The sequence below is a fragment of the Heptranchias perlo genome, chromosome 5 (assembly GCF_035084215.1).
Source record: "Heptranchias perlo isolate sHepPer1 chromosome 5, sHepPer1.hap1, whole genome shotgun sequence".
In the NCBI taxonomy this organism is placed as follows: Eukaryota; Metazoa; Chordata; class Chondrichthyes; order Hexanchiformes; family Hexanchidae; genus Heptranchias; species Heptranchias perlo.
Window position 1 is genome coordinate 53,983,623 of NC_090329.1, and position 22,987 is coordinate 54,006,609.

The following is a 22,987-nucleotide window of genomic DNA, read 5'->3' on the forward strand; positions in this document are numbered from 1 at the left end:
CTCATTTTTGGATTTTTTTCTGTACTCTATGGTTTATTTACTATTTAGCAAAGGGAAGGACGTTCTCAAGCCTAAGGATGGCAAGGGGAAAAAAGAAAGCAAAGAAAAGTAGGTATCAGAAAATGTTGTCAATAAAGTTAATAATAGTGATTACTGCAGTCAGGAATATCCATAACAGTGGAACAGTGACAAAACACAAAGTGGGATGCCGGCAAAGAATCTCTTCGAATAATTAAAGGAGCGGTATTCCTCCATCAGTGTTGGTAGCTGGAGAATAGCTAATATTGAATTATACCACTGGCAATCTGCCAATGAAAATATGTAATTATCAATATAAAAAATGTATTATTTCACAAAGCATGTATCAATTCCTACCTTGCTGCATCCCCATTTTCAGCGAGAGGAGGTTAAACAGACTGCACATCTGCATCAGCCTTTAGTTTGACCCAGGACCAAAGGCTGTCAGTGGGTCAGTGATGGGGTGCGCTATTGCACTTGTCATTCCATCTAATTTGGAGTAGCTGAATTAAATGTGCATTGGACCAATACTTACACTAAAACAAAATCTGCAATGATCGATCTGCAACAAACCCTCACTTATTAAAAATAATAAATGAAAAGTGTGCCGCTCCTTTAATTATATTAAATCTGGGCTGCTTGGATTTATCTGAGCTTGATAACACCATTTCCCTCCTCAATCCTCACCAACACTTAGTCATTGTTATAACCTATTCTGCAGTATGGCATTATTCTGTCTGTATATGTTAAGTTCTCAAAGTGAAGTGTATAAAGAGTTTGAAGAAAGAAATCATTTTGTGCTATGGACCCAGATGAAATGTTTGCCGTCCTGTACAAGATCAGTGAAGATTATTAGGTCTTGTGTTTAATTTAACGAACAGGTTAGCGATGTGTAGGGTTGCAAACCCTCAGCCTTTCTGGCACACTCTTAATGCAATGTTGGTCCTGGATAGTCTGGGTCCCAGCCAAAAATCAGGGACTGTGTGGGGCCTTGTAAAGGGCAGAGCCTTCACCTGCCCCTTGCGTGGCCAGTGACATATGAGGGCCAAGACTAGGGGCAGGGATTCCCAAAGACAGGAGTTCCCATGTCCAAGGGTATTCAGAGAGACCCAGCGTAGCATCGAGTGGTTGAATGCCTGGTGGGACCAAGTGTACCAGGCCACCAGTTAACACAAGCAAATCCAACTTCGGGGTCCAGGCTAGGATTGTGACCTGGATGCCCAAAGGAAAACAAGAAAGGATTTTTTCTTTCTTTGCAATATATCCCTCTAACAAAAGGAGCTGCAGAGGCACAACTTTGTACTTTCTGGAGGGGAGGGGGATCAACACCACCACCCACCCAACAGACCATGTACAGTTTGCTGCATTTTGCGGCCTCTAGAAGCGGGCATGCAAGCACCCGAGATGCACCCACAAATGGCATGTAAAATAAAGAACCTGACTCTAGAAAGTCTTCCGTGGTCAATGACTGAGGCCCCGAGGGGGCACACCCCACACTTACACCAGGAGGCACCCCTCCCCTCCCGAAGAATTTTCAGTCCCACGTTTTCTGTTAAATTCATGGGGTTTTACGCACAATGCTTTCAATTTTACTTTAGAATTTTGTGGATTTTACATCTTTAATAAATAGTGTCAAGGACAGTAATACTCAAATTAATCAACTTTTTGGTCTAAAGTAAAATATGAATAATCTGATAATCATGTCTGTTATCGTGGCACATCTGGCTATATTTATTTTGCTCCAACATGATTCAAAATAAACTCCACAATCCCATTAAAATACATCACTGTAGTATTCTGCGAATGCTCCAAAAGCCTTCCTGGAATACAAGAACTACACCTAAATATTGCAGGAGGGAAAGAAGGTGGCATGACTGTGAATTGAATAGATGACACAATCCAGAAATGGTGTTTGTCTTTAATTATTGACTTACACCAATATCTCACTTTAATCCTTTCTCACAACACACTTCTTGATCCAACTTGGTCTCCTGTGTCAAGCTGTGTTACTCAGTTGAGGCTAAGGGAGTGGGTGACACATTGGGTTGAAACATTAGCCTAGATTTTTCTCTTGTTCAGAAGCACATCTATTTGGGCATGTGATGGAAAATACATTACCACTGATTTTCCTGTTGCTGACCAATCCAATTTTAATTATACGAACATACTACAAAGGACAGGAAAAGACCAGCTGGCCCATCGTTCATGTCTTTCCTGACATGGAGCAATCTACGCACAATCGTCCAATCCTACCGCACTGCCCACCCCCCCACCCCGACCCCAGTCAGGAAACTCCTAGGAGAGGCAAAAGGGAACAGAAAAAAAACCTTAGGCCAATTTGGGAAATTCCTCTCTGACCCAATGGCAATCAAGCAAGCTCCAGGAGAACAAGGTGGTAGGTGGTGGATATCACTAGTCCAAGTTAACACATATACCTTCTATAACTCAAGATATTTTCTAATCAGAGGAACTTAACTAGATCCCTTTAAAGACTTGTATCAAATCCATACTCGCCACGTGTACTTGGCAAATTATGGCAGAGGTCAATGACTCTTTTCAAAAAGAAGTACTTTCAGGCACCTAATCTAACCCCACATTTGTGCACCTTGTACCAGTCCCCTGGCAGAGCCTCTACCATTAATAACTACCCTCTGTCTACGCAAATGCCACCAATTTGTTATCTAAACTGAGATCTGCCTGCCTATCCCACAACACACAACTTTACTTCACAGCCTTTTGTGCGGCACTTTATCAAATGCTTTTTGAAAATCTATATGCATAATGTTAACTGAGCTTCCATCATCCACCAACTTTAAAAACTTCAATCAAGTTGTTGAGACAGGACTTCCTTTTCCTGAAGCAATGCTGTGATTCCCTAACAGCCCCCACTCTCACCAGTACCGCTGTCACTGCACTACTGCCAAGGTCAAAAAAAGCCCTTACTGCTGATAGGATTGGGAGTAGGTTTACCAACTCTGGTTGGATATATTCCTGGAGGTGTCATACATGATCTCCTGCCTCCAACCATCCCGCCCCCACACTCCTGCCGTTGGTCGCCCATATTTGCGGCTCGCCACCTTCCCCCGCCAATTGGGAAGTGAAAGACTCTTCATTGGATGATTCTTGACTGTCTTTTTCCCCTTGTCCAATATTTTTATAACAATAAACAGAAGTGCTCAGAGACAAAAAAAAATACAATTTTTTTAATGCCCCTATGATTTTTCTCCAGGGTTGCTCACAGCAGCAGCCTAGAGATTAATCTATAATTCCTGCTGACTCCAGGGCATTCCTGGAGGGTTGGCAATCCTAATTGGGAGGATGAAAGTCCTGTTTACTCAAGGCCTGGCTTCAAAGCCTGGTTAAAGAGATATCTCTGGGAGAAGCTGCATCTACAAAGATTTTCTTTCCCCTTCCCCTGGTCCTTCAACTCACCAATTTCTGTTAGATTTTTGAGGTTGCTGAGACAGCTAAAAAGTTGAAAGACTTTTTCCTTCCGTTTATCACCTACAGCCATCGCATATGTTTTGTTGCAAGATTTTCATTCCATCATACAAACTCACTCAATCCAAAACTCTTGATTGTATTTTCACACGTACTTCACAGTTTAAATGAGTGAAACTGTTAACAAAGACTATTAAAGAGAAATAAATGAGTCTGCAGCATGTGAAAAGGTAACAAAAATAACAATTGTATAACTGATATCTTGTGTCTGTGGGGATTTCAGTAAACCCACCACCAATAGCAGGGGAGCTTGAGATTTAACTCATCTTTTTATGCAGCTGTAGGAAGTTGGCCTCCGAGCATTGACAGGTGGGCAGCACTGAATCCATTGACTTAACTGTAAAAAATAATCTTGTACAGGACAGCTACATCGCAGCATCTAGACACTGTTTAAACATGTGACATATAGTGTGATTGGCTATGATCCATTAGAATATCAAAAAGTATGGAACAAAAAAAGACCATTCAGTGCATCAACCCACTTCCTTCCACAAATCAAATACAATCTATCCGATCTTGGATTCTGCGGGTTGTTTTTGGGCCTGTAATAGATGATGTGCTCAGAGAGCTTGCCAGAAACTGGAGACCCGAGCCTCACCCCAAATTGGGCCTCATCAGCATATTTCCAATGAGCTTCAGATGCCAATGTTTATTTGTGTTGTAACCTCAAAATTTTCGGACTTTGCATTCCCGGTGGGAAGCCTGTACTTTTAAACGCCCACGTTAATCCTGGAAGTGTAGCTGGGTTGCGGTTACGACCCAAAAAACAACTATGTTCAACTCCCACCCGCCATCAACCCACCCGTTCTTGGGGGTTAAAATTACCCCAATGAATTTCATCCAACTCAATATGGCGTCGGATCCATTTTAGGCATGCTTGGTGCAAGTGAGGCAGAACCAAGAAATTGGTGCTTTTGCCCTTGTTCCGCACACAAAAAATAGGTGCAGCAGTGTCCAATTTCTACCACTACCTCACTAATCTAATATCTCAACGGAAACTCCTGCATCAACATTTCTTGATCCCCAAAAGTAACCAAAGAAAATTTCCAAATATTAATCCATCTTCACCTCTCAACTGTTCAATTCTGGCGTGCTGCCCATCTTCGAGAACAATAATCTCCCTCTCCAAACCCCAGCAGCAGAGACTCGTCATACCCAGTAGAATATTTGATTATAACCTCCAATGCCAACACCACCAGATACATGTCCTGCTTTTTTTTGTAAGAGGCAGTTAATGAACTCAGGCTGAACCGATTTTGCCGTTGCCAGATCACATCAGTTTTCATGTCTTTTAGAAACATAGAAAATGGGAACAGGAGTAGGCCATACGGCCCTTCGAGCTGGCTCCGCCATTCAATATGATCAGGGCTGATCCTCTATCTCAATATCATATTCCTGCTCTCTCCCCATACCCCTTGATGCCTTTTGTGTCTAGAAATCTATCTAGCTCCTTCTTAAATATATTCAGTGATTTGGCCTCCACAGCCTTCTGTGGTAGAGAATTCCACAGGTTCACCACCCTCTGAGTGAAGAAATTTCTCCTCATCTCAGTCCTAAATGTCCTACCCCATATCCTGAGACTGTGACCCCTCGTTCTGGACCCCCCAGCCAGGGGAAACATCCTCCCTGCATCCAGTCTGTCTAGCCCTGTCAGAATTTTATATGTTGCAATGAGATTCCCTCTCATTCTTCTAAACTCTAGTGAATACAGGTCTAGTCAACCCAATCTCTCCTCATATGACAGTCCTGCCATCCCAGGAATCAGTCTGGTGAACCTTCGCTGCACTTCCTCTATGGCAAGTATATCCTTTCTTAGGTAAGGAGACCAAAACTGCACACTATACTCCAGGTGTGGTCTCACCAAGGCTCTGTATAACTGCAGTAAGACATCCTTGCTCCTGTACTCAAATCCTCTTGCAATGAAGGCCAACATACCATTTGCCTTCCTAACTGTTCGCTGCACCTGCGTGTTTGCTTTCAGTGACTAGTGTACAAGGACATCCAGATCCCTTTGTACATCAAAATTTCTCAATCTATCACCATTTAAATAATTCTCTGCCTTTCTGTTTTTCCTTCCGAAGTGGATAACTTTACATTTATCCACATTATACTGCATCTGCCATGTATTTGCTCACTCACTCAACTTGTCTAAATCCCCCTGGAGCCTCTTTGCATCCTCCTCACAACTCACAATCCCACCTAGTTTTGTGTCGTAAACAAACTTGGAAATATTACATTTGGTTCCCTCATCCAAATCATTGATTATATCATTATCAATCATTATGTTGTGAATAGCTGGGGCCCAAGCACTGATCCCGGTGGTACCCCACTAGTCACCGCCTGCTACCCTGAAAAAGACCCATTTATTCCTACTCTCTGTTTCCTGTCTATTAACCAATTTTCAATCCATGCCAGTATATAACCGCCAATCCCATGTGCTTTAATTGTGCACACGAACCTCTTATGTGGGACTTTAGCAAAGGCCTTCTGAAAATCCAAATGAACCAGATCCAGTGGTTCTCCCTTATCTATTCTACCAGTTACATCCTCAAAAAACTCCAGTAGGTTTGTCAAACACAATTTCCCTTTCATAAATCCATGTTGACTTTGTCTAATCCTGTTGATATTTTCTAAGTGTCCTGTTATCACATCCTTTGTAATAGACTCCAGCATTTTCCCTCCTACTGATGTTAGGCCAACAGATCTCTCCCTCCTTATTTAAATAGTGGGGTTACATTTGCCACCCTCCAATCTGCAGGAACTGTTGCATAATCTATAGAATTTTGGAAGATGACAATCAATGCATCCACTATTTTCATGGCTACCTCTTCTAGTACTCTGAGATGCAGATTATCAGGCCTTGGGGATTTATCAGCTTTCAGTCCCATTAATTTCTCCAGCACTTTTTTTTACTAATACTAATTTCCTTTAATTCCTCCTTCTCACTCGTCCCTTGCTTCCCTAGCATTTCTGGGAAGTTATTTGTGTCCTCTTCTGTGAAGACAGAACCAAAGTATTTGTTTAATTGATCTGCCATTTCCTTGTTCCCCATTATAAGTTCTCCTGTTTCTGGCTGTAAGAGACCTACATTTGTCCTCACTAATCTTTTTCTTTTTACATACTTGTAGAAGCTTTTACAGTCCACTTTTATGTTCCTCGCAAGTTTACTCTCATACTCTATTTTTCCCCTCTTAATCAATCTCTTGGTCCTTTTTGCTGAATTCTAAACTGCTCCCAATCCTCAAGCTTGCTACTTTTTCTGGCAACTTTATATGACTCCTCTTTGGATCTAATACTATCCTTAATTTCTTTAGTTAGCCATGGTTGGGCCATCTTTTGTGTTTTTGCGCCAGAAAGGAATGTATAACTGTTGCAATTCATGCATTCGTTCCTTAAATGTTAGCCATTGCCTATCCACCGTCATGCCTTTTAATGAAGCTTCCCAATCTATCATAGCCAACTCGCTCCTCATACCTTCGTAGTTTCCTTTGTTAAGATTTAGGACCCTAGATTCGGATTGGACAACTTCACTTTCCGTCTTAATGAAGAATTCTATCATGTTATGGTCACTCTTCCCTAAATGATCCCGCACAACAAGATTATTAATTAACCCCTTCTCATTGGACAATACCCAATCTAGGATAGCCTGTTCCCCAGTTGGCTCCTCAACGTACTGGTCTAAAAAAACCATATCGTACACACTCCAGGAATTCATCCTCCACAGTATTATTACTAATTTGGTTTGGCCAGTCTATATGTAGATTAAAGTCATCCATGATTACTGGAGTACCCTTGTTACATGCATCTCTAATTTCTTGTTTGATGCCGTCCCCTACATTACCACTGCTGTTAGGAGGCCTATAGACAGCTCCCACCAGAGTTTTCTGCCCCTTGGTGCTTCTTAACTCACCCAAACTGATTCTACATCTTGATTTTCTGAGTCAATATCCTTTCCCACTATTGCTCTGATTTCATCCTTTACTAACAACAGCACCCCACCTCCTTTTCCTTTTTGCATGTCCTTCCTAAATATCGAATACCCTTGGATATTCAGCTCCCAGCCTAGTCACCCTGCAGCCATGTCTCTGTAGTTGCTATTATATCATATCCATTTACATCTATTTGCGCTGTTAATTTGTCTACCTTATTACGAATGCTTCGTGCATTCAGATACAGTGCCTTTAGATCTGTCTTTTTAACATTTTTAGACATCTTAACATTTTTTGTACTATGGCCCTATTTGTCTTATTACCATTTTTTCTTACCCGGACCCTATTTGTTAGTGCACTCTTTTGTTTGTACGCTCTGTCCCTTCCTGACACAATCTGGTTATCCTTACCCTAATCACTTTCCTGCACTGCTTCCTTGTCTTTTCTCTTTAGCTTTCTAGATTTCTCTCCACCGGGTCCCTCCCCCCACCCCCCCACCTATTTAGTTTAAAGCCCTATCTACCTCCCTAGTTATTCGATTCACTAGAACTCTGGTACCAGCACGGTTCAGGTGTAGTCCGTCCCAATGGAACAGCTCTCTCTTTCCCCAGTACTGGTGCCAGTGGCCCACGAATCAAAACCCACTTCTCCCTCTCCAATCTTTGAGCCACGCATTCATCTCCCTGATCTTATTTACCCTATGCCAATTTGCTCATGGCTCAGGTAATAATCCAGAGATTATTACCTTTGTGGTCCTGCTTTTTAATTTAGTCCCTAGTTGCTCAAACTCTCTCAGTACTGTGAACAACTGAGTTTGTATAGTTTTTCTCTCTACAGGCAATTTAGGGGCAGCATTTCAGTTTGTAAAATGCTACCAGCCAAAACCATAGTTCAGCTTTTGCAGCACTAGTTTATAAGTGAACTGTGGATCTCAACCAACATATAGAATTGCAACACCACGTCATAGTCCATTGTACCCAGCGCACCCAGCAGTGATATCACTGGACCACGTCCATTCTTTCTACATGTCAGCCTGCTGGTGGCTACAGAGCGCCTGTTCAGCCCAAAATTATTCTTCACAGATAGATTGGGGTTGGTTTTAAAAACGGGAATCCAAAAGTGACCGATTAGGGGTTAAGTGCTTCATCTCAGCAGTCCTTCCTCTGTCGGAACATTCTCCATTAAATTAATTAAAAATACAAGCAACAGTTAACATCTACCTTTTAGTAGTTACAAAATTCAATGTGTGTCACTAAACACTCTGAACACAGGGAAATCTATATCTGACTGCCTTTAATTATTTACAATGAGCCACTAATTAAGAATGCAGCTCGAATTCAATAAATAATAAATAAATAGAAATAAAAACCCTATGTCATCTAAAACAGCATTTCAGGTAAGAGTACCTTAAAGTATATGAGACTAAACAATTTCTAATAAATAAATAAGAATAAATGGGCAGATAAAAGACAAGCAGTCATTTCACTGGCATTTTTAATATCTAAGCATGTATTTTTTAAAAAAAGCAGGTTTAAATTTTGATAATGAATAATAAATAGAAATGGTAGGATTTCATCATATGCTGAAGTTATACGGAGGAAAGTGACTTTGGCAATGTTTAATTGTATTTCATGGAGATTATGGCTGTAAGGTTGTGTGTGTCACTGGTTCCCTTGAAATGGAGGATGGATCCAGTGTGAATGAATGATCTAAGCATTCTTTTCAGAGTCTCAGGTTCTCTCCATCTCATGCAACATTCATCAGGTGCCCTCTCACAGCAGCACAGTCTCTTGCCTCTGTCCCAATTAAAGGTTTTTTTTTGTCACATTTTCCATTTGTTGCTTTTCCTTTCTTTTTGAGTGCCATCAATATCACCACCAAGATGCGATTGCAAAACAGTTAGAGGAGCAATATATTCTGAGGAATTTTTTTTTTTAATTTTTTTTTCCAATGTGGGAAATTTTGACGGGTGCAAGAAATTTAAACTGAAGAAACAAGAGTTTTATACGGTATGTAACATTTGTACATTTCAGAAAGTAGATGCCAATATCTAAAATTACTTTAGAGAATTCTACCCAGAAGACATATTTGTAAAGTAAAATTTGGCTTTTTAACTTTTTTGAGGACTGTAGTAATATTTTGATTCTTGAGGTCAAAAATCTAACAAAAGATCATATTTGTAAAATTTACTCAACAAAAACTCAAAAATTAAGATTTTTTTGGTTGTGTACACGTCTTTATGACAATGAGATGCCACAGGAAAGAAAGAATGTATGTATTTTTAAAGGTGTAGACATCATCCTGTTAAGTAAATGCGCCTGACATATGCATTGTTGAATGGTGTTGTGCTCTTTTTCCAACAATTAACTACAATTTGCATTTGAGGCAAATGGTTTAGATCTAATATTAATGTAAGAAAAAGCTCAGAACTCATTAATTAACCAAGTTCACATAACTATAAGTGCAGTCAGCTGGACTTAGAATTAAGCTGAATTTGCCAAAGAACTTAATGAAAGGACTTAAGCAAAATCGATGGTATGAGGAATTTTCTTCACTGATGTTCTTATTTGATCTGGCACTGAGGGATATGCTATTGTTAAGAAGAAATTGTTTTTAAGTGAACAGCTTTTAATTAGGATAATCTATCTATTTATAAATCATAAGATTCACTTGATATATTAAGATACTACAATGGCTTCTAATTAAATTTATGAGTGAAAATTTTGATATTTTTATATAAGCATGAAAAAATGCTAGTTAAATAAAACAATGAAAGTTTTACTTGCTTGACAATGATAAAATTAATGAATAGGGGTAGCTAACTTCATCATTAGAAAATCTTCTGGCTGCAAGGAATTTCCAAATATAGTAATGCAGAAGACTTCAACTAGTTCCTTCAAAGTAATTGTCTAAAAACTACTAGTACATATGAACATACGAATTAAGAGCAGGGGTAGGCCATTCAGCCCCTCGAGTCTCCTGTACTATTGTTTTACAACAGTTTTTTAAATTCTGGTTTACAGAAAGCATACACTCGGTGTTTGCAGTCAGTCGTGGAGGGGGCTTGTTTTATATCAAAGTAAGGAAACTCAAGAATATAAATGATCAGGGAAAGAGTTAAGCTATAAGAAGCAGCACCAGTTTCTTCAGAGCACGGCAATATAACAGCTCCCATGATTCTGAGATATGTATGTTACCACAATTTTAGCTTCCATGTTGTATTTCTGCCATTTAATATTTTGGAATACTGTTTCATCTGACTTTGATCCATAATGCACTGCTTAGACAAGTTACAAAGATACTTCTTCAAAAACGAATTGTTGAAACTGAGATGGCGACAGAAGTGAGATTCTGAAAAGGTTCCCTGTCACTGGTCACTGATGTGTTTATTTTGCTGTTTACTATGGTGCCTTTATTTACCCATTTCTTAAATATCATTAACAAAAATATTAAGGATATTTTTGGTATTCATTAAGAATAAATCAGTACACTATTAGAAGAAAATTATACTTGAGCCAAAAAGATGAAGAACATTTGCCAAAGTTAAGTTTGGAACAATTGGAATGAGCCGCGACCAGTATCTAATAGAAAAGTGGCGGGCTTCCATTCAGAGGATCAGCTCCAAGTCTAATGGACTCTGCACCAACAGGAATGGGGCACATGGGGGTTTAAAATAGAGGCAGCATCCTGCCCTCTGGCTTGACCCACACTCACGCCAACCTGTACTTTAACTCTTGGGTTTCAGGAGAAATATGAGGCCCATGTCGCAGGCAATCGAGGGCCTCAATAAAATTAAAAAGTCGGGGTCTGATGACATCAATCAGACCCTGACGCTATTTTAACTTTGTGTCGCGAAGTCAGTGCCCGGTGCTGGCATCGCCAGGGAAATCTGGCGCAATGGAAGAGCAGGCTCAGAAGAGGTTTCCTTGCGGGGCCTGAAGAGGCATGCCTGCTAGGGACCTAAGCTTCCCACCCCTGACTGCGAATACCTACCACCCCCCACCACTTATCTGACTGTCGGGGACCACTCCCTCAGGTCCCTGGTCGCGGCCTCCTGCCCGACTGCCGCCCACAGGACTGACAACATTGATGCCGGGTTTGGGCGGTGGTCGGACCTGGTATATTTAAATGTGGCCTGGGAATTAAAATGGCCCAGGCCTCACGTCACTGAGCCGGGCCGAGCCTACGCTTACCCCTTGCCCCCAATTAAAATCATAGCACAAGACTCAATTGATGTCAATTCTCTAAATGGGTCTTGCTGGTATTTGGCTGGGAGTTGGTCCATAAGATGATGGATTTTGTGGTTGTGGCACACTCCATGTCTGAGAAAAGGAAAAATGGGCAAAGGGATTGTACCGTATATTTTAATGTATGTAATACCCTGACATCAAATGACCTGGACCAGACATAAGTCCAAACATGTCCTGCTGACCCACCTCTTTGGTTAGTGGAGGGCAATGTGGAGGACAGAGGAAGGCTAAGAGTGAAAACATGAAGCAAACAAGGTATTAAAAATAGCTATACTGGAACTACTTAACCCCTTGAGCAACAAAGAATTTCAAATGAAAATAAAATTGTTTTGAAAGAAAACTGCATTGGTTCTAATAACCCTACAAATGATTATAGTTATTTTCTACTTTAAAATTAGCATTGGAAGTTTCCAGAAAACAATATGTGTCAATGTTATAAACTGGAAGATGCATTCATATTGAAAGCTGTTAAGGTTGTTTAATATGATGGAGCATTTGGCTTTATTTTGGTTATGGAGTCAAAGGTTCCAAAATTCATATCTGCACCATTCAAGTGCAAATCTGATGTTCAACGGCGACTACAAATATAAGGAGACAGCTTTCACAAGACTTTCAGGGACTCCGACGAACACCCACTGCCATTGCACAGGCAAAGGTTAGATATTATAAAATAAAAACTAACCTCACAAAATGCCAGATGCTTACCTTTCAACTGCCAACGAAAATAAAAATATTGTATACCTTAAAATAAATATTTAAGATTTGGATGCCATGAAAGGTAGGAATTGGAAAAGCTGAAGACTGTTCCCAATTATTCAGATTAATGCAAGGGAACATAATCTCATTTCCATCCCTCGAGACCACTAGGGGTCATACACATACCACCATCAGCCACCAGAGAACATTAATGTGTAAACTCCTCAGTTAGACTGCTGGGGATAAGACATGGACACACAAAAACAATACTAGAGATCAAGTATGTTGGGAATTAAATATATTATAATTCTCAAAAATGTAATTTTGTTGCTGAAACTCCAGTTACAGATTCCTTGATCACCAGGGCAGGCACTTCTAAACACAAAATGCTCCAAATTTGTATCTTCACAAATAAACCCAAAATAACCAAATTCGTAGCATTTCAGATCTTGAATTCTCCTGACAGCAACAATGTTAGAATATTATACCCAAGGCTGATTTTTAGAAGCTGGCATATTTGGGGAACTAACTGATGTAGTGGATTAGAAGTCAGTCTCACCTTCTCTGGTCCAACAATCCTAAATTTGTTTAAGATCTCATATGAAGTTATTTCAGACAACCCTAAACTTGTCCCAGGCCACAGCTCCAAACTGCCCTTAATTTTCGGGCAACTTGAAATCTTCAACTTGAACATTTATAACTTTATAGTCTTCAAGATAGGTAATTCATTCATTAAATTTATCTCTCCTATTTTTTTTAACTGTATTCTCAAAATAAAAAAAATCACTCTTTGCTAATTGACTTCTTGTGCCAACTTGCCACCTGACTTGATGCCCATCGAGACAAATGGCTCCCAGTTGTCATTCCAATTACACATTACTATTTTCTATCTTCATTCCATCAGGTATTACACAATCCTCATATCGGCAACAATGGGGACATAAAATTAATTGAAGACATTGACATATTTCTCAGGTTAACTTCAAACATAGTATCACAAGTTAAAATGTCAAGTGATTTCACATTTCTATAATATCACATTAAAGTGTGTACAATGCAAATTTTTTTGTCCCATGATATACATACAAATATATACTTGATGCTGTCACTGAATAAAATGCATATGGATATAGATTGCAAACCCTGTTATCCATCCTTCACCTTTACAAAGACACATAATAAAGAAGGAAACATACGATGAACACATCCAAGCCATAGGATCCTGTTGAATGTGAATATAATTTACATTATAACTGCTTGTTTTACAGAACAAGTGGTAAAGGAGTTTTCTCGGGAATGAAGCTGGGAAAGACACGTCATTCTAAAGATGATCACAAGAAGAGTCATGGAGGTAAGGCCAACATAACGTTTAATTCCTCTTTCACAATGAATTAGTAATATTCCATCAAACAATTCAGTCCAGACTTTATTGGTTTAACAAAAGAGCTGGGCTCTTAAGGAATGTGCTGCAGTAAATAGTTTGCAAACCAATAACATAGTGATAAAATAGTCACTCCTAAGAGGAAACAGAGAGAAATATAAAACAAAATGTGAAAATGTAAAGACAAAACAAATCATTGTAAACTTTTTATATATGTGACTGTGAACCCATTTGTTTAAGGATTTTTTTAGCCTAGCTATTATAATGTCCATAAGTAATGAATAATTTCTAGAAAACATACTTTATTGATGCATATGGAGCAATATAATATCATACAGTCCATTTTACTGCATTATGTGTATTAGTGAAGACTAAATTAAAGTAACCTTAGAGGGGGTGCAACGAAGGTTCACTGGATTAATTCCTGGGATGAGTGGGTTGTCCTATGAGGAGAGATTGAGTAGAATGGGCCTATATTCCCTGGAGTTTAGAAGAATGAGAGGTGATCTCATTGAAATGTATAAAATTCTTAGAGGGATTGACAGGGTAGATCCCTCTGAGAGGAGGTTTCCCCTGACTGGAGAGTCTAGAACTAGGGGTCACAGTCTCAATATAATGGGCCGGCCGTTTAGGACCGAGATGAGGAAAAATTTCTTTACTCAGAGGGTTGTGAATCTTGGAGTTCTCTACCCCAGAGGACCGTGGATGTTTATTTGTTGAGTATATTCAAGACTGAGATCAACTTTTGGACACTAAGGGACTCAAGGGATATGGGGATAGGGTGGAAAGTGGAGTTGAGGTATAACATCAGCCATGATCTTATTGAATGGCGGAGCAGGTTCAAGGGGCTGTATGGCCTACTCCTGCTCCTATTTCATATGTTCTTATAAATACATTTTAAAAAATAAAGTTTTAATGACGATATTATCGAGCACCAACTGTTCATGTCAGTCACTATACCTGGGTCCCAAAGCAAACTAGTCTGTCAGGAACTGGACAAAGTTAGCCTTTAGACGACCCAGGAACGTAGGAATTGCTAGATGAAAAAATAAATCTAGTTTGCCTTCTACCATCCTGGTAGTGTCATGATACAATGATAATGGAGTTCTTGACTAATCATGACAATCAATCTACATCAATTAGTCTACAACAGAGGAAAATCCTATTGGTGGAGAGCTTTGGGAACCATAGATCCAAAGTCACCTGTTGCTACACTGACATCAAGTCATGTCTCAAATTATTAATATACTGTATCCCAAAATGTTATTTTCTGAAAGAAATCTATATAGTCTGCATTTGAATGAATCAATACTAACTGCTTCCACCAGGTGACCGCTACTTAAAGGGGCACTCACCTGCTATATTTAGATTGCTGGAATCGTTTAGTTGACATCTTGATTCCATTTCTCTGTAGTATTTGGCTGCACCATTAAAATGGTTTGGGTCTTCTGACGGCATCATCGAGTGGGGGATTCAATCAGTCTACCCACCACCCACCTGATATTCAATTCAAACCAAACCAAACTCGGGACCATTATGCACGGCCATCCTTTCAATGATACAGAACCATCTGCCTGTCATGAAGTATTTATTACAAAGAATCTTTGCTCTGTCCATTGTTTCGCAGAAAGACCTACCTGGTTCTTTATCTTCTCCAATGAGGCAGCATAATAAGATGAAATGTAGATTTTCTAATTGGCATTATTTTAACACTGGCGGTAAAATGACAACTATCACAAAATCTAGGCTGCAGTATCTCCTGGAGCTAATGCAAACAAATCACTTGTTTAAACTTGGAGAATCTCAACCCCCTCATCACTATAATATCAAATTAAATATTGACCAATGAAGAATCAGATTTTTGTTATATTGAGTTATGTTGCAAGTGAAGTGACATTGGAAATTAATGAAAATACTTCTATCAATCAACTCAGTGCCTTTGTGATCAAATTCCAAATAAATCCAATATTAGCTTTTGATTGAAAAACAATTTCCTGCTTTTTTTTAAGAGCATCATTGGGAAACTGAGTTGATATAACTAATGTACTTCTAAATCTAATTCTCAATTTGAAGACCAGTCAATAGTACTTTCTCCAAAGGAAGATTGTGAGTTTCTTCAGCCAGATCAATGCTCAGTTGTTCAAAGTTTCCATTTGACCCAAAACTCCTCAGTCCAGGATCCTTTATGTAACACATTTTACATTCTATCTTCAAAATTAAAAATAAAATAGTCATGGTGAAAACTAAAGTATCTGAGTAAAGTACAAGAAATTCAATGGACTGTGCAATAAAAGTGACATGGTAGCCTATTTCAGATTGACAAGACAAGATACGTCAGTGTGCATGACTTCTAAGGCAAACTCTTTTTAATTACATCTAGGAAGACCATGAAAAAGATCACGTATTTTACCGTATACTCGACTGAGCAGCTGTGTCTGTGCTGACTCATTTAATTAAATTCTAATTTTGTTTCACTTCAATAGCTGTGAAATTACTGCATCCATCATTTGTGTAAGCCATGAAATAGGTTTTAACTATTCTAGCTAGAGCGTCAGCCCAAAACTAGTCACATTCATCATCTGTACTAACAATGTGAGCGGTCTCATCCATCCCCTCTCAAGTCTTAGCAAAATAATCACTTCCATCCTCTTTTAGTGTCAGTGAATCTTGCCTCCTCATCCAAGACCACACAAGTCAGTGACACTAATGGTTTTTCTCCTAGGCTAGTTGTAGGACTGAATAATTGCTATAAGTCTAAAATGCAACTTTTACCTCCTCCCCGATTCGAAAGCAATGATTACCTAAGGTTAAAAAAAAGAAAACTAATAGCATGATTATAAGAGTGTAAAAATGAAAAAATTATTTTAACAGTGAAACTCATGAAAGAAATACATACTGGCACAGGAAAGAGGACTGGATCAATGAAACAATCAAAAATGAAAGAAGAAAGAAATGGGAAAACAGATTAAGTGAAACATGGAGGAAAAAGCTATTTAACAGAATTTTAGTAAAAGTAATTTTAAAAAATGTTTTCTTTATGTAAACTCTATCTCTGTTGTTTATCCTATCAAGATAGCAATCAGGCTGGCAGCTCTCTACTGAGCTCCTCCTTTGCAAATCCATCCATGACCATCCATTGCCATCCTATCCACCAACACCCTCCCCTCCCTCCCTTCACCACCCCACTGCTTAAAACTCCATGACTCTACTAGTGGGTATATTTTAGTTCAATCGCGCATCGTCCATCCCCCGACCCTGTTCTGTATATTTACCTGTGCTCTTTTTGACATCTGTGACTCTGCTCACATTTGATTTCTTGGACAGTACCTGCTGTACTGTACTACACTGTCTGACTTGGCTGTTGTGACTATACTCTGCCACTCAATTTCTTCAACCTTAAGATAAGCTGTTCCAGTCCACAGTGCCCAGCCCCCACCTGCTGCAGTTACTGACTGAGCTTCTGGACTGTACTTTACTGCACTGCTGAATTCTCAGCTTTACTCTACTGCTGTGTTGAATCCCGGGCAGAAATCTCCTGAGGCCGAATCTCATTACTCTGCTGGTTTCTGAGCTTTTCTGTGACCCCCCCCCCCCCCACTTCACCGCCACTTTTACTGAGACTATATTCTCTGCTAGACTCCCTCTATTCCACTACCTGACCTACTTCTGTGGGATCAGTTTCTGCTCCTCCGCGGGGTTTTTTCACTCTACACTGGGCTAGCTCCGAACTGCCCCTGCTGATTCCCGTCCTGCTCCGGACGCTGCTGCCACACTGCTGAATGATTCTGCTTTGCTGCTATACACATACTTCCCATGACTATTGATGTGCTCCATGTCCTTAAGAACGCCTAAATCAGCTCTCACTGGACTGGTTTGGACTCGTTCCTCACAATCTTGCTGCTGCTCCTGATCTTGTGTGATCCTTGCAACCCTACAGCTATTCCTCAGACCAGATCCCTCATCTGCACTTATCCTGTGGATCAACCCTTCACCCACCCCTAGCTCCCTGGACTTGACTGCTCTGATCCCTGGGTTTCACTCATTTGATGGTCTGCTGGATCCACTTGTGTGTACTGCTAACACTTGAGTCCACTAGACACTTCCGCTTTAACCCAGGATCAACCTTTGCTGGCTCATGGTCAGTTAGTTCTCTGTTCCTCTTCAGCCTGTTGCTTTCACTGGACAACCTTCAACAGCACCTCAGTTGATTCCCTGCCCCTCGAATGGCTTCTGGAACCACCCCCTCTCCACAACTGACTCTGAACCTGGACATTGGTTTGTGGACACTCCAAGCTGACTCCAAGTTGTCCACAAGTTAACTTCATCCGACCACATGCCCTCAGACTTTAATTTTGGACTCTTTCATATCATCTCCTCCCTATTTTATGTTTATGACCACGACGTGTCTCCCTAATCTCCGTGTCTATGTAACCCAAATTCCCTTTGTGTCCATTCATGTGTTCATTTTGATTGCCACTCTAGACTAGATGCAGTCTTTTAAAGTAGAGGAAAAGTATGGGGAAGAGACAGGAAAGGTTACAAAAAGGAATGATTCAAATTATTAGTTATGGGAGGATAAAAACCAAATAGCTTTCAGATAAAAATGGATTCGCTCTAAAAAGCTCGAGGTCATGCAAGAAAGAAGAGTAAAACAAAGAAAATGCACTCACCACTGGGTCACCATTAAGAATGATCAGCAAGAATTTTAGAATCCTGAACTGAATCAAGTTAAGATTATGATCAGCATCTTGAAAAGTTAATGTAATTGAATGATTTTACAAAGGGAAAGATTATTTTGGAGAATACTCTTGATTGGAAAAAAAATTCGTAGGTCAACGTGAAGAGCTCTGGATCCTTTTGATTAAAAAGAAATTGCTTTGATTCTTCCAGATGAACCTGCTGTTCTGGAAACAGAAGACTTGGACAGAAAAGCCATGCGGCTTGGAGGGGGTTTGGACCCTGACACCATCTCACTGGCGTCTGTCACTGCAGTCACCACCAACGTCTCAAACAAGAGGTAACTTCACACAGTGACTAAACTGTATACCTTTGTGTCGGATTAGAATTTAATTTATGGTTGTATTTGCTCCAATAATCGTTGACTCATACTGCTCTGTTAAAATAAAACCCGGTAGTGAAATGTTGCAAAACCCCAGGGTCTCGCATGCAGTGGGGAGTGCAGATACAATTTTCCAATAAGCCGCCTGCTGCATGCGAGACCCCACCAGTGGTATGGGGTCTCAGAAAACTTCATCCTGTGAAGATGGTACAAAATGCGACCTGGAAGGATCTGTGGCACCTATTGTGCGCTAGGCTCATTCATAAAATACAAATTAGGCCATGGACCCAGAATGGGTCAGATTGGAAGGTAGCAAATGTATTCAAGAAAGGAGGGAGAGAGAAAACAGGAAACTATAGCCTGACATCAATAGTAGGGAAAATGCTAGAATCTATTATTAAGGACATAGTAAGAGGGCACTTAGAACATCTTAATATGATGAGGTAGAGTCAACACAGTTTTATGAAGAGGGAATCGTGTTTGACAAATCTATTAGAGCTTTTTGAGGGTGTATCTAATAGGGTAAATAAGGGGGAACCAAATGTACCAATAGTATATTTGGATTTTCAAAAGGCATTTAATATGGTGCCACACAAGAAGTTGTTACACAAGATTAGGTTCATTGGATTGGGGATAATATACAGCATGGATTGAGGATTGGTTAATGGAGAGAAAACAGAGATAAGGAATAAACAGGTCATTTTTGAGTTGGCAGGTTGTAACTAGTGGGATGCCGCAAGGATCAGTACTTGGGCCTCAGCTATTTACAATAGATACCAATGACTTAGATAAAGGGACCGAGTGTAATGTATCCAAGTATCCGAGTTTGCTTATGATACAAATCTAGGTGGGAAAGTAAGCTGTGAGGAGGACGCAAAGAGGCTGCAAAGGGATATAGACAGGTTAAGCGAGTGGGAGAGAAGGTGGCAAATGGAGTATAATGTGGAGAAATGTAAAATTATCCATTTTGGTAGGAAGAATCGAAAAGCAGAATATTTTTTAAAAGGTGAGAGACTAAGAAATGTTGGTATTCAGAGGGATTTGGGTGTCCTTATACAAGAATCACAGAAAGTTAAAATGTAGGTACAGCAAGCAATTAGGAAGGCAAATTGTATGTTAGCCTGTATATTCAAGGCTGAGATAGATAGATTTTTGAACTCTTGGGGAATCAAGGGATATGCGGATTGGGCAGGAAAGTGGAGTTGAGGTCAAGGATCAGCCAAGATCTTATTGAATGGCGGAGCAGGCTCGAGGGGCCGTATGGTCGACTCCTGCTCCTATTTCTTATGTTTATTGCAAGGCGGTTAGAATATATGAGTAAGGAGGTCTTGCTGCAATTATATAGGGCTCTGTTGAGACCATACCTGGAGTACTGCATATAGTTTTGGTCTCCTTTCCCTATGGAAGGATATACTTGCCTTGGAGGTGGTGCAATGAATGTTCACTAGATTGATTCCTGGTCTGAGAGGGTTGTCCTATGAGGAGAGAGGGCTTAGAGCGTTTGATAGGATAGATGCTGGGAGGCTGTTTACTCTGGTTGGAGAGTCTAGAACTAGGGTTCATAGTCTCAAGATAAGGGGTTGGTCATTTAGGACTGAGATAAGGAAAAATGTCTTCACTCAGAGGGTTGTGAATCTTTGGAATTCTCTACCCCAGAGAGCTATGGATGCTCAGTCGTTGAGTATATTCAAGACTGAGATGGCTAGATTTTTGGATACTAAGGGAATCAAGGGATATGGGGATAGGGCGGGAAAGTGGAGTTGAGGTAGAAGATCAGCCATGATCTTATTGAATATCGGAGCAGTCTCAAGGGGCAGTATGGCCTATTCCTGCTCGTATTTCTTATACTTTTATATTCTTAATGTAATCAGAGACCTGAAAAGTGTACCAGCCATTCAGTGCCCAAGTAAAGCAGGTGCTGCATTGGGAGCAGAGTTGCTCTTTAAGTTGACTCAATCCTTTTTCTCGAACACAATATATTCAGAGTTTCTTTACCCCACCTGCTATTTGTGCCTCATCACCATGGAATGAAGGAGCTTTCTCTCTTGGCTTCGCACTCTGTTTGCAGGTTCTGAAGGGAGAGGAGAATGATCAAAGGAGGGATACGAGGCAACCTTATGCTGCCACCTGTGCATGTGGGCCAAGGCCTGTATACGGCCAAAGTAGGGTTGCCAACCCTCCAGGATTGTCCTGGAGTCTCCAGGAATTAAAGGTTAATCTCCAGGACACCACTTCCAGTGTATACTTCTAAAAATAATTGGAGTTGGGGGAAAAAGGGCTGTTTTACTGATTGTCAAAAATCATCCAATCGGATAATGAAGAGTCTTTTCACTATGCAATTGGCGTGGAAAGGTGGTGCCTCATGAGGATGGACATGTCGGGCGACCAATTGTGGAGCGTGGGGGCAGGGCAGTCGGAGGCGGGAGGAGCATGTGACGATACCTCCAGGAATATGTCCAACCCTAGGCCAAAGAAATCTGCATATAGACACAGTTGAGCCAGTTTTCCTGGTCTTCTGCCTGGGCCCTGGACAGGTGCAGCCCCACTGAATTTGGTGAGCTAGGCCATTAACGTGGCTCCATTGCATCCCCCCCGGTGTAAACAGGGCAACAGGAGCAAACATAGAACTGCAGCTGCAGGCCTTTCCGCCTGACTCCCTCTGGTCTGAGGGGGCACAGGCCTAATGCCCATCATCAGCTTCTTCGGGTGTCCCTGGGCTGCAAGCATTGGAAGATAAGGCGGGAGGGCTGGGAATGCCTCCTCCCGGCTCATTTCCATTCCATCCAAGCGGCACAGGTCCTGTTCCGCCAGTTAGAGGAAGCCTCAGAAGTCTCAGGGCAACATAAAGGAGGCAGATTCTGAACATTATGGGTCGCCGTTCCTTTTTTCTTGACCTTTGTGCCCAGAGAATAGGTGTTCCCAGGTGCAAAGTTACGAAAAATCAGCCCTATGGTTCTACAAGGAGGCGGTAACAAAATATTGCTGTTCCCTGCAGCCAGAGCAAAAAAAACATTTCCAGGACAGGGGCAGCTTTGTCAGTGGCTGTGAAGGTAACTTATTCATTGAACATTTATGCCAGTGGACCCTTATGAGCAACCGCAAGAGATACGTGTCACAGCGACCAATCTGCAGTGCACCGTTGCATTATGTAAAGCCCAGCTGCCTTGTTTGACCGGGATGCTGACTTCATCAATTTCTTCATGGAAAACAGGCAGCAAGAAAAGAAAGCCCTGGCTATATTTCCTAAAGTGAAGAAAATTGTTGATGACACACATGCGGTTATACGTGCCTCTATCCCCAGAGCCACCCCCTTCACAAACACAAATGGTTTCCAGCCCATGAGTGTGTAGCTGATCTAAAATCATCGGTACAGAATCGTGCAAGTTAATGCCCAGTTCCAGACAGTTGCCATGATTTATTCACTTTACATCAATCCATGGATGGCTGCTGGGGACCAAGGCTATCCATTGCAGCCAGGGTTCCTTTTCATAAGAACATAAGAAATAGGAGCATGAGTAGGACATACAGCCCCTCGAGCCTGCTCCGCCATTCAATAAGATCATGGCTGATCTTTGACCTTAACTCCACTTTCCTGCCCGATCCCCATATCACTTGATTCCCCTTGAGTCCAAAAGTCTATCCATCTCAGCCTTGAATACATTCAACAACTCAGCATCCATAGCCCTCTGGGGTAGAGAATTCCAAAGATTCACAATCCCCTGGGTGAAGAAATTCCTCCTCATCTCAGTCTTAAATGGCCAACCCCTTATCCTGAGACAATGCCCCATAGTTCTAGACTCTCGAGCCAGGAGAAACAACCTCTCAGCATCTGCCCTGTCGAGCCCCCTCAGAATGTTATATGTTTCAAAGAGATCCCCTCTCATTCTTCTAAACTCCAGAGGATATGGGCCCATTCTACTCAATCTCTCATCATAGGACAATCCTCTCATCCCAAGAATCAATCTAGCGAACCTTCTCTGTACCGCCTCCAAGGCAAATATATCCTTCCTTAGATAAGTGCGCCAGGTGTTGTCTCACCAAAGCCCTGTACAATTGTAGCAAAACTTCTTTACTCTTGCCGTCCAACCCCTTTGCAATAAAGACCAACATGCCATTTGTCTTCCTAATTGCTTGCTGGACCTGCATGCTAACT

The 22,987-nt window shown here is 40.9% G+C and overlaps 1 protein-coding gene across 2 annotated transcripts in view; it reads left to right on the forward strand.

Annotated features, from left to right (window-relative positions):
• otofa (otoferlin a) overlaps window positions 1-22,987 on the forward strand; it is a 397,912-nt gene that overhangs the window by 222,805 nt on the left and 152,120 nt on the right. The window contains exons 7-9 of one of the 2 annotated variants that reach the window (XM_067983769.1): window positions 1,074-1,097; window positions 13,669-13,736; window positions 18,666-18,792. In XM_067983769.1, the coding sequence (XP_067839870.1) occupies window positions 1,074-1,097; window positions 13,669-13,736; window positions 18,666-18,792 (219 nt within the window). The remainder of the gene's footprint in view (window positions 1-1,073; window positions 1,098-13,668; window positions 13,737-18,665; window positions 18,793-22,987) is intronic. The other variant, XM_067983768.1, reaches the window with a different exon arrangement.